At 35.0% G+C, this 13,383-nt stretch overlaps 1 protein-coding gene across 3 annotated transcripts in view; it reads right to left on the bottom strand.

The window, feature by feature from the left end:
- Nucleotides 1-172: 172 nt before the first annotated feature.
- RAB6A (RAB6A, member RAS oncogene family) overlaps nucleotides 173-13,383 on the bottom strand; it is an 85,475-nt gene continuing 72,264 nt past the window's right edge. For all 3 annotated transcript variants that reach the window (XM_020902776.2, XM_020902775.2, XM_020902777.2), the window contains exons 7-8: nucleotides 3,486-3,552; nucleotides 173-2,455 (exon numbers count right to left, since the gene is read on the bottom strand). In XM_020902776.2, coding sequence (XP_020758435.1) covers nucleotides 2,391-2,455; nucleotides 3,486-3,552 — 132 coding nt within the window. In that variant the 3' untranslated portion in view covers nucleotides 173-2,390. The remainder of the gene's footprint in view (nucleotides 2,456-3,485; nucleotides 3,553-13,383) is intronic.

Below are 13,383 nucleotides of genomic sequence, written 5' to 3'. Positions count from 1 at the left end.
TGCACCAGTGACCCTATCTTTCAAGTTGCAGCCACTTTCCCTCACCCTTAACAGTTGAAGAGTCTTCTGATTCCCCTGAGGTTTCTGTTTTGTCCCTTTATAGTCCTTGGGAGGAAGTAAGTAGCACATGGTAATTCATTACTTTGGCAGGAATGGGAAACCAAGTCAATAATTGTTTTCTTTTGTGTTTATTTATACATTTTTTTTGGCAGCAAAACTTTATTAAACAGAAAATCTGCACTATGAACACACTTCACTGCTTCTGTTGAAGAACCCCAAGCCAAATAAAAAGACCAATATTAAATGCAGCATTAACCGGTTACTGCCTTAAAGATACATCAAATGCTACAGTGTAGGAAGACAATCATCCCATATCAGAAATCACAACTTCTTCCAAATAAAGAATATGACCGACCCATCTGCCATATTGGATTGATATTTATTTCAGGACATGCCATGTCAAAATAAAACAAAAGAGTCAACCCTTGCCTTTAACAATAATATTGTATTATAAAAGCACTTTACAACTCCATCCCATCTTTGAGTACAAGTTACTGGGGTATGTGGGCTAATGATTATCTGAAAGCATTTCTCTATTCAGACCCATAATCCAAGTGCTCTCTGAATATTATAAGGTGATACAGAAAGTGGGAAGTGGAGGAGGAAGAGGAAAGAGAAGGGAATAAGGTTCTCCCAGTTAAGGGCTTTGTTGCAATGAGGGGATAAGGAAGTATGAAGATATTTTTGCTGTCTTTTCATCCTTATACTGTGTTAAGTAATGCTTACAACATAAATTCAGCAGGCTTTTCCTGAGCTGTAACTCAGAAATTTACTTCCTGCAAACAATGTATTTACAAATGTGTTTATTAACTTACACAGCAATCTCACAATAACTAGTAAAGATTAAAATGGTGCACTCCTAGTATATTTGTTTGCAGTGTTTTAAGGGAAATACATATTGCCATTGTGATGAAGCTCTAGAGACTGAATAAAACATCTAAAAATTGAAAGTAGTTAAAAAAGGCAAAGAAATAAATATCACCAAAGAAAAAAGATTAATTGTAGCTTAAATATAAAACTGAATCACTAATTAACCAAACTATACAGATCTAATAAAAAGCAAAACCAAGTTGAGAGAACCAACATAAAAAAAAAATGCTGAAAAATAAGGCATAAATCTGCATAATGTTAAGTTTTATTTTCATTCTCTCTTTTCCCTCTTCTATGTATGCTTGTTCAGATCTGCCTCGAAAGGCTTATAAGAAAATTTTCCATCTTCAATTTGATCTCAAATGACCTGGGCAAAGTATCTGCTATTCTGCTGAAGATTCTATAGTTGGTAAGTGTTAGGTATTATTGTTTCCACTTGATCAAGATGTCAAATTTAAATTCTTGCACTGGTTCTTCTTAAAGGAATTTGATTTCTCCAGTGACTTGCCTGCATAGCATTTTTTAAAAAAGAAACAAAGGAAGAAATAAAGAAACTCAAGAGAAATCTATTGCTTAAAAAAGTCTTCTTTTTCAACCAGAACTCTATTTTGATCATTTTAAAATCTTGGGAGAATTAGCTCTTAGAAGAATTAAATATTTAAAACTTGTTCTGAAGCACTTTTACTTGTCTCTCCCAGAGTCTGACATGTGAAAGGATCATTTGTTTTGGTCAGAAATATATTTTATGTTTATTTACTTGTAAGTACTTAGTATGGTCATTAGGACTCATTCTGAAGACACATCAGAAACCCTTTCCTTATTCCAGCACTGCCTTCCATGATAGCTGAGTTTTTACCTCAATTAAGGTCTAAGTAATTTATATCAGTGCTCAATAATAGTTTTGGATATCTTGGCTCAAGGCCTAGAGCAAGTGGTATCACTAAAATACAAGGTAATTCCAGTGGGCTTGGTCTGACTTGGTCTGGCTTTGCCTCCTCTTGTTAGTTTTGGGGGAGGGTGGCAGGAGTAGGAGATGGGGGAAAGGAGAAGTGGGTACTGCAGGGAGAGATCAAGTAAGTCAGCAAAGGCAAGTGCTCCTATGAACAGCTGTGCTGTAACCAAGCCACATACCGTTGAGAGCTCCATCATTTTGAAATACATTCTCGTAACATTAAAAATGAAAAACAATGTTAAGAAAATGTATCTAATTTTTAAAGTTATCACTGGAATATGCTGGAATCATTTGGCTTTTTGTAAAATATAAATAATGAAGACACTGACTTTTTGTGCTTGTGAAGCTAATAATAGATCATCTCCATGATACAGGCAGCAATGATGAATTGCAATACGTTATTACTGAAGGGAAAAGGTTCAAGCCAATATTCACACTGCAGTCAATGAAAGAGTAAGGGGGCCAAAGCAGTGAGCTTCTGGAGGAAAGCTGAAGATGCCACGGGGGATTAGCAGGAACAGCCTCCTTCACTGACTGGCTGCTCCTGAGGCTTTTCCAGTTTTATGTCAATCACTGAAACAAAAGTTAAGGAACCATAAATGGAGAAGTACAATTCCAATTCTACTGGACACCAACGATTCTCCCATTCCTATTTGGCTTCAGAGCCTACTCATCCATTATTTCCTATATAGCTAGTCTACCACATGAGCTACTCATATGAAATAAATGTGCTTGTATCTCCTATATGCAGCAAGGTTCCAACAACGTCAATTCCTATTCATTGGAATCTATACTAAGGTAATTATTCTACAGGAATAAGAAACCACACAAAGACGACGTTCCTTAAGGAATTATCTGTAACAAAAATCTGAAAACAGCCTACAACAGAGTTCCAACAATAGGGACAGAATTTAATAAACAATTGGGCTTCAACTTGATAGAATACATCATATTATTAATAAAGGCTTAGAAAACACATAACATTTAGAAGTGGGAAGAGCTGAATATAAAGTGCTATGAATTCCATGGCTTTTAATAAAAAAAAATGTCTGCATATAGAAAAACACTAGAAGATAAACATGTGACAAATAAGGAAAATATAAAAACTCTTTTAAATAAATAATTTACATGTGCTTTGTTCTGTCCCCATTTCTGAAAGCAGAGGCCATGATAAAGCTCCAGACTGAGTTATCTCCTGCCTATTCCAAGTAGAAAGCTCAAATGTTAGAAAACACAGAGGAAGAAAGTAAGATATATACTGTGGTGAAAAAGCCCAGAGTGAAGAGGAGTCAAAATTAAGCAGCAGCAGGGTGGGATGCTAAGAGTTTCCTGCTCATTAAAAACCAAGCAGGCAAAACAAACAAATCAAGCAAGCAAACAAACACAAACCCTGTCACTGATTAACTGTAGTGAGCAGCAGGCTTTAAAGAGTGCACTTGGATAACCAGATTGCATTTGCTATAGAAAAACTCAGAGCTTTTTTGCTCCTAAACCATCAATTCTTAGCTCTAAAAGGCAATGGCATAATATTCCTAAGTCAACCAAGTTGGACTTTAAAGGCCTATGTTAACAACAAAATTTTCTTGTGAAACAAAAAGGATACTGTCTTCTCTGCTTCTGTCCTGTGTGCTTTCCATTCCAGGTAGAGCTGCTGCAACACGTCGGAAGAGCTATGGGGAGAAAAAGACATGATAATTGGGAGGGAAAATTCAGCAAATGACATCAAGTAAAGACCACTGGATGGGTGAGTTAAAGGACTTGGCTTCTGGGTTATTCCTTAAGACCTTAGCACAATTAAAACACATTAAAATGTCTATTTATTCTATAAACGAATGCTATATGAAAACCAATATGCCAAACACAACGAGGAATAAAGATATGATCCTTGCTTTCCAACAAGTGAGATTAGATGTGAACAAAGAGCTAAGAACTAAGCAGTAAAAATATCATTTGAGTCACACAGACAAATTACTGTAGGAATTCAGATTAAGGACAGAATATTAATTCAATTAAACTATACAGTGGCATTCCTATCTTATTTATAATGAGTTAGGTTCTAAAGTTAGTGTACAGTATGAGAAGGTCAGTCCTAGTTGGAAGTCACTATCTTAGAAACCACCACACCACATTCAAGTTGGGTGAGATGTTCACTTTGAGAGGCATATGGGAACAGAAACTGACTGAAGGAACAAAAGATTTATACCTTTTACTTTGTGCCCTAACCTAGCTATTTACTTACTGGGTAGAATGGCAGGTGAAACTGCCACATTATTTCAATCATTTCTCTTTTCTGTTAGGCATTCAGTGCAAAATTCCTATAAATTAAAATGCACATATGATGTTAACTACTTTGTACTACATAAGTAAGTACTTACTTACTTGAGGCACTGTCTAAAGTTCTCCAGAGACACAGAAATGAATAAGATGTGGTTTTTAGATGTAAGGAGCTCACAATTTGGCAAAGGATATAGATTCAAACCATTCCTTGTGATACAATGTTATGAGTGCTATAAACTAAGGAAATAGAAAATGATACACGAACACAGCTGTAAGAAGGCCCAGTTCAAGCAGTTGAGAAGAATTCTTAGGCAATGACATCTGAGTTGGGATTTAAAGATTTCACTCAGTTGAAAACCATACCATGGAAAGCACTCAGACTTTAAGCATTCCATAAAAGTTGCTGTATTAAAATGAGAAGTAACAGAAAGAAGGCCAGAGATGAAAGAATGGAACTATAAATAATCTGCTTAGGGAAAGAAGTATAGAAAAGGAACAAATCTTTATCTGTAGGCAATAGCTGGATGGGGTAGGATTAAGGAAGATGTGAATAAAAGTATAATTGTCTTGGTTCTATAACAGTAGCATTTTAAAGATGTGCAAAGTGAGGCATTAGCCTCAATATTCAACCAAAATCAGTTATTAGGCTTATAACTGCAGAATGCTTACCTTAACATCATTTCTGCTACTTAAGAAATTGTGCATGACCAAAGATCATGCCTAATTGTATAAATTACTATCAATCAAATCAACACAACATTAATTGTATAGTGAAGTGCAAGTGAAAAATCACTCATTCGTGTCCGACTCTTTGCAACCCCATGGACTGTCCATGGAATTCTCTAGCCCAGAATACTGGAGTGGGTAGCCTTTCTCTTCTACAGGGGATCTTCTCAACCCAGGGATCAAACCCAGGTCTCCTGCATTGCAGGCAGATTTTTTACCAGCTGAGCCACAAGGGAAGCCTAAGAATATTGGAGTGGGTAGCCTATCCCTTCTCCAGAGGATGTTCCCGACCCAGGAATCGAACTGGGGTCTCCTGCATTGAGGCGGATTCTTTACCAACTGAGCTATCAGGATAGCCCATTAATTATTAATTAATTATACAATTAACTAAACCATTAACTGTATAAGGCGGGTCCATAAGGATTAAGATATGAATATCCAATTTCAAATAAAGATCAGCATTCTCTAGATCTAGATACAAGAATAAATATTGCAACAATTAATGTCTGTGAAAGCTGTTAATGTTATGAACAAAAATAACTTAAAATTTACAAAAGCAAAATGAATAGAGAAATACATTGACATAGTACTTTAGATAAGTGTAGGAAAAGTATTATGCCCTTTCAAGACTAGCAAGTGTTTATAATTAATGCATGCAAAGTTGGACAATAATTCTTATCTTTTTGAAGTTTTTATATATTAGTATTAGATAATACATTAAAAGCAGAACGCCAACTTTGTCAGCTCAAAATTTTATGCATCAGGAAAAGTCTAACACCCATTAAAAATCACTTTTCATCCAGAGGTGAAGAATATAGAGTGTGAAGGAAAACATTTTATAGACAATGAGAAAAACTGAAGAAAAAAAAGCGTTCCCCTGCCAAAATCAACTGAAAATAATCAGCTATTGAGGGCTGCAAACCAGTATACTGTATAGTGATTACTGGAATAATCTAGTAGCTGACAATGTGGTACTAAATCTTGTATCCCAGAAATTCATTCTATAATGATGATACTCAGTTTTGGCTGCAATGATTTTCAAGAATGGATAGGTAGTCCAGACCAGCTGGAACACAAAATATGTAAAAGAATTAGAATGAAGCTATATATACTGAAGGCCAGACTAAGACCTGCAAAGAATGTGGACTTCATCCTAGCAAAGGAAGGTGCTTAAAAAAAAGCATGCATTAAGACTTCTTTCTATAATTTCAGCATCTTACTATGACTATAAAGTCATATAAGTCACATACTGAAAACAAAAGATACTATGGTGGATGGCTAAAAACCAAAAGGTGAAGTTTTTACATTCTGGGTAGGTCACTTACTTGACAGGCCATCTTTCTGTTCCTCAATTTTCTTACCTGTAAAATGGACTTAAGATAATAGTACACATAACCAACTAGATCACTATGAAAATTAAGTGAAATCATTATGTAAACTGCTTAAAGATGATCTGTTATATAGAAAGTCTTTCATATACAGTAGCTCTATTTCTGTTAGAATAGAGTATCATTCACAACCATCCATGGTCCTGTGGACTACGGGACCAGAATGTTTTTCCAAATGTTATGAAATTCTGCAAGAATTCGAGGACTACAGCAAAACACCAACAGATAAAAAATTCTGCTTTAGGAAGCAATATAAAACTGACAGGAAAAGTGTGGGGGTTGGGAGAAACTGTCTGAAAATATTTAAGCAGAACTGAAATGTCCTTACTTAGGAAAATCTAGAAATTAACCCCAAGATCTCATAGCTTGATTGGACATGAAATATTTATTTAATTAACTGCCTACCTGTTTATAATGTAAATAATCTTTTTGGCTCCAAAGGATATTTTATTACATGTAAGCTTAGAAATTGAATTTTTTTTTTTTTATGATGGAGGCACAGAGGTCTGTTTACCTTCCATGAAAATGGAATGAAGTTTACAAGTTTTGAGACTTTAAAAAAAATTAAAATAAGTTCTAATTAGCAGATAACTAATGAGGTCTTTCAAGGAGGATATTGTTAGAATTACAGTCAACTACCTATTCTCATAATACATCATAGCACAGTATTTAATGTGTTTATAGAAAGACACAGAATTTGAGCCAAGAAACTCTGGTATTAACTACCCCATTATTACAAGTTTTGTGACCTCAAGGATATGAATTCCTCTAATCCTTAGATTCCTTCTAATAAAAAGGGGAACGCAGCTGTGCAGTTCAAAGATCATAATGATGCTGCTTCTCCTTGGAACATCCTCCCCTACTCCTAGCCCAATCAGTCTAGACAGATCCTTGAGGATCCATTTCCTGATAATTCCTGAGAAAAACATCCCTAACCCACTACCAGAATTCTTCAATCCCATCATCTTATAATTAATTAAATACTTTATATATTCCGATAGCACCCTGTATTTCTTCTTTCAGAACTTTTAATACACTGATTGCAATGGCCTATTTATCTGTCTATCCCTCTAGACTTTAACCACTGGAGGACAAGGCTCATATTTCATCTTTGATATCCTAGTACATGACATGCAATAGATTTTTTTTTTAAATATTAACTGAAAGAATGGTTAACGCGTGTGAAAACACATTAGAAAACATAGAGTACAGTACAAATGGTTGTTAGTGCCTTTAACCACTGACTTTTTTGAGTTCACTGGCATCTGAATCCTCAGCTAATTCTTTAGGCATGACTATCCATAATACTATTTAGCACATGACCACAGAGCTGAGAAAGCCTCTTTTTTTTAATCAAGTGAAAGAAAAATTAGCAATACTTATGCCCATCAAATTCTCCCGACTCCCAAAAAAGGCAACAAAAGAAATTAATGTATTCAGTTTCCTGTGGAAATTTAAATTTATATGCAGAGTGACAGTGAAGGAAAACACTGATAAACTTCAACTTGATGAAAAACAAACAACTCTAAGTATCTCCAATCAAATGTGAAAAATATTTTTTTTTAAAAAGTTAGGATTTGACTACAGGAAAATATAATGGTAGAAAATGACAAGAGGAACCAGAACAACAACTGGTAGATCAGAGAAATATGGGCTTCCCCATTGGCTCAATGGTAAAGAATCCTCCTACAATGAAGGAGACATGGGTTCAATCCCTAGGTTGGGAAGATCCCATGGAGGAGGAAATGGCAATCCACTCCAGTAATCTTGCCTAGAAAATCCCATGGATAGAGGAACCTGGTGGGTTATGGTCCATAGGGTCAAAGAGTTGGACGTGACTGGTTGAGCACACACACAGAGAGAAATATACACTTAAACAAAGCAACAAGCCTCTATTATCTACAAAATTAAATATATTACCCACAGAAGAGTAAATAGGTTAACATGATCCCATAGGTTCTTCCCACTATTTTATTTTTAACTTTGAGAGTAATTAGAACTAAATACTTCAGGAAAGCTTTATTGAAAGGTTTGTGAAGTCCTTTGCTCTAGACCAGTAGTTCTCAATACCTATAGTGCATCTGAATTACCCAGGAAAACTTAAAAACTAACAAAACACCAGATGCTTGGGTTCCACCCCCAAAGACAGAGTAAGCTAGTTTGGGGTGGGGCTGGATCTTTAGTGTTTCCTTCAAAAATCTCCAGATGATTCTAATGTACTGAGAAAGTTAAAGGCCAATGCTCTAACAATAATCTGTAAGCAGTGTGAAGTAATCAAATCAAGTAAGGCAAGAAAGAAGCTAATACTGAGTGTTTAACTTCACATATTTTCATTTTTATCCTTGTAGTAACTTGTAAGGAAGGTATTAATATCCCCATTTTACAGAAATCTAAGGCTAAAGAGAGTATTTGCCATTCACCAAATGAATAGCAGAGCCAAGATTCTAAAGTTCATATATTTCCTATTATTTTATACTGCCTAGTATAAACGGAAGTTGTTTCTTCTGTGGGAAGAGCTGTGTTAAGAAATAACAATCAATTCTGGATATACGAATTTGCTTTGTGAAACACTGATTATATACAAATTACAGACATAAAAATTTAATCCATTTTCTGTAACTTAAAATTTTTACCTATAGCTTTATTCAATGTCTTTGAAAAATTTAGTTCTCCTCCAAAATATTTCAATTAAAAGGGTCAATTAAAAAGGTCAACGTCACTAAACTACACTCAACTTAAGACATCCCAAAATAATGGGCCAAGAAAATGCTTTACAAAAACCAAGATCAACCCTTACATAAATATATTAAAAGACAAGAAGGAAAAAACTCTAGCGGTTTAAGCTGTTTTAAATTATTAAAGGAAAATCTATTTCTTAAATGCCAACAATATGCTAACAGAAGCTTCTGCTAAATTAGAAATGACAGTTGACTAACTATGGGGTCAGTACTGTTGGTAATATTTTTTAAAAATCCTCACTTGTATTTACTCAGTATCCACTTTCTTTCTTTAAGTTTTTTATTTTTTTGACTGCACCATGTGGCATGTTGGGCCTTAGTTCCCCGACCAGAGATCAAACCCACACCCCCTACACTGGAAGAATGGAGTCTTAACCACTGCACCACCAGGGAAGTTCCAAGAATCCACTTTCTACAGACATTCTGGGTCATCCTTGCCGGGATGCTTACTAGGACATTTTCTTTTCCTGGAAAAATGGTATCAATTCCACTCAGACCTCCAGGTGTATGATATTTTACTTGTAATTTCTAGGGGGAAATAGATATTTTAAATTGCAGTGACAGCTATAGGAATTAGCTTTGGGGATGATGACAAGCTGAATACTGGCTCTCCACAGAAACTTTAAAGTTGAATACTTTGGGCTATAATTTAAGGTCTTTAATTTAAAGGGGTAAAAAAAAAAATAAAGGGGTAAATTGGAGATCTCAAAGTAAAATCACTGTTGCGACCAGTTCTTACCTTTATTATAAAAGTTAGTATTTTATAAGTGTAAATTCCATTCCACAAGCTATCCTAATCAGTTCCATTAACATACAAAAATTTTTCCATTACGAACATAATCTTTGTAAGAGCACGGAGTGTATTACACATCACTATAATTCTCACATGCGTGCTCAGTATGTTAACATTGATTTTTTTTGCTATATTTCTATTTTAATTTTGGTAGCCAAGCATTTCTTAAACAAAAGGTTACTTTATTACCTGGGTTTTTGGTGGGGGTTTTTTTTTTTGCAATAACTCTGAATAATCTTTTTGCTTCTACCCTTACGCCTCTACAGTCTACTTTTACAGAGTAGCCAGTGACTTCTTTTAAATCCTAAACCACAGCATGTCAAATCTCTGATTAAAACTTTCCAACAGTTTCCTATATTACTCAGATTATTCAGCCAACCAGGCTCCTCCGTCCATGGAGATTCACCAGGCAAGAATACTGAAATGGGTTGCCATTTCCTCCTCCAGGGGATCTTCCACACCCAGGGATTGAACCCGGGTCTCCTGCATTGGCAGGTGGATTTTCCCACCTGGGAATCCCAGATTACTCAGAATAAAAGCCTAAATCCTTGTTACAGCCTGCATGGACGTGGACCTCTGTCCCCTAGTACTATTCCTCTGTAAGCTTATTTCCTATCACTTGCCTCTTCCTTCATGTCACTCTAACTGAAGCAGTCTTACTATTCCTTTAAACATGCCAAGTACCTTTGAACTTCTCATTGCACTTGATGCTTGGAATGTTCTTCCCCAAATACATAAACAACATACTTCCTCAAATTCTTTAGATATCTGTTCAAATATCCTTATCAGAAAGGCTTTTCTTGACCATCTTTCATAAAACATAAATATCCCAACACTTTCACTACTACTCTTTATTTCCCTGACCTTACTTTTACTTTTTTCCACAGCACTTATAGCCCTCATGAAGTACTGTATTCTCATTTATTGCCTAACTTTTCATACTAGAATGCAAACTTCATAATGGTATGGAATTATGATATTTTGCCAACTATTGTTATCTCCAGTGCCTATACACAACAGAACTAGGTATGTAGGAGGGGATCAATAAATATCTGATGAGTGAATTAATAAGAACATGGTTAATATAATAATTTCTCATTTAACCAGTTCATATCCACTTGTATATGGATTCCTGACCATTCAGTGATATTAAAGTCCTACTGTGTTAGGGATATAAAGCACAAAAGGATAAATTAGGGGTAAGGTTAAATATGAAAGAAGCAGAATGGTGTAGGGTTAAGAGCACAGATTTTGGAATTAAATAGATCTGGGTTCAAATTCTAGCTTCAGCCATAATCTTAAGCAAGTCACTTACCCTCTAAAACTTTGGTTTCCTCTCAGTGAGATGGATATACCTATCTACTTCACAGGGATACTGTGAGAATAAGTGAGATCAACACTTGGTATATTAAGTGATTCTAACACATAGTAGCTGGATAATTTGGAGAAAACTGTATAATTTCTGTGTCTCAGATCTTCTAAAATCAGGACAATAGCAGCAGACTTAGAGGACTGTTACATGGATTCATTCTTGTATTCAACAAAAATCTATGCATTTATATAAAAGTACTTGTCTTTTATAAGACAACAAAGAAATGTTTTAACTTAACATTTAAAAATAAATAAACTTAACATTTATGATTTATGACAAGTATTTATACAATGTGTACTAGGCAGTCTTGTACTATATGTTAATTGCTCTTCTTTCCTGAAGTATCATCTCTCTTTCATGTATCTATATCAAATATACTCCTTTTTTTTTTAGTTGAGCCATACAGCATATGGGATCTTAGTTCCCTGACCAGGGATTGAACCCATGTCCCCTGCATTGGAAATGTGGAGTCTTAATCACTGGACCATCAGGGAAGTCCTCAAATATATTTCTCAAGGATTTAACTTTTTTCATGGCATTAAAATATTTATTTATTTATTTGGCTGCACCAGGTCTTAGTTGTGGCACACGGGATCTAGTCCCCAGACAGGGATCGAACTTGGAGCCCCTGTGTTGGGAGCACAGAGTCTTAGCTACTGGATCACCAAGGAAGTCCCTTTTGCGGCATTTATAAACAAAGTCTTCCTTGATCATCCTATCTGAATATGATCTTATTCATTTCTGCAACGGATATATATCCTTGTGTCACTATTCATTTTACATCTCAATAATTATGTGAATCTTACTATCATGCAGCATTTGCATCTTTTATCATATACTACCTACCTTTCACTACATAGACTTCATGAGAATGTGATTCTTTTTCCTCAGCTGTAAATTTTTTGAAGTCGAGAACCATATTTTATATCACTTTATATTCTCCAAAGAACCTAAAGTGGTAATACATACTGTAGGCACTTAATACTTGTGGAATAAGGTATGTGATAAAGTATAAGATTAAGATCTGCTATGAGTCAAGAACTATGGTTGACATGGGATATGGTGGTGTGGAAGAGACACCATCCCTACCAATGCTTAAAGTAAGTATGTCTTCTCAGCACATATAAAACAATTTTTTTCACATACACATGCGACTCCACTATGAACAGTACAGAAGTTTTCACAGAGTTGTTAATGCTGATGCCCATCAGTTATCATTAATTTCCCAAAAAGTCCTCCCCTCTCTTTCAAACAAATCTTTTTCTTCTGCTAAGTACTGATGATTTTAGAAGAAAAAGATCAAGGAGTGATTCAGTTCTATTTCATTTTCCAATGCAAAATTACAGAATATAGCAAGAAGGGTAACACCCATGCACTGAATACTAAAAGAATGTATTAATTATCAGATGAAAAATGAGGTGGAACCTTAAATATTACCTTATCATTACCATTTCCTTCAGCAATTTAAATATGAGACTACTTTCACAAAGAAAACAGTATTACTATTTTTTTTTTAAGAACAAATTTAGAAAAATAAAGGGTAAATTTTTCTTAGGCTGTGTTTCCATGAGGATTTTAGAGTTAAGTGCTGAAACCAGACTAAAGAGCAAAGGTTTTAAGCAAAGATCATTTTTAAATAAGAAGAATAACTAGCAATATAGAGTAGGAATAAATTTATTTTATTTTAAGCCAAAGCTCTCAGGCACTAAGACCCAATTACTTGAACCATGGTTAGACATTAAATGATGCATTAGTGAAATCTCTCCTAGAATTGTTTAAAAAGGAAAACAGCAATAGAGAAAGCCCATTTGAAGCTTTTATTATATGTATTATAAGCCAGTACATGAGGGAGTAGGGAGGAGGAATTCAATTAGCAGAAAAAACTAAAAAGACATCTCTGATTATGTAAAGTACAACTAGATGGTACCTTTAGTACTGATAAACATGTCTTATATACAGAATGACTTCTGTGTACCTCTGGTGAAAAGGCATAATTTTGTCAAATAAAATGAGTACAAATGCACAATCATCAAAAGGAACTCTGTTTTGCAAACACATGGCTGAATAAACACACACAATGGTTACTGAATAGCTCACAAGAGTGTGACTCCCAATGTGCTCCAGGATAGTGACTGGACTGTAAAATTTACCTGGTAAATTTTTGAATACCAGCACCATTTCTAAATTGTTACTGACCTACAACAAAA

Source organism: Odocoileus virginianus, chromosome 10 (genome assembly GCF_023699985.2).
Source record: "Odocoileus virginianus isolate 20LAN1187 ecotype Illinois chromosome 10, Ovbor_1.2, whole genome shotgun sequence".
NCBI classification, from domain to species: domain Eukaryota; kingdom Metazoa; phylum Chordata; class Mammalia; order Artiodactyla; family Cervidae; genus Odocoileus; species Odocoileus virginianus.
This window is presented reverse-complemented; position numbering and strand designations above follow the sequence as displayed.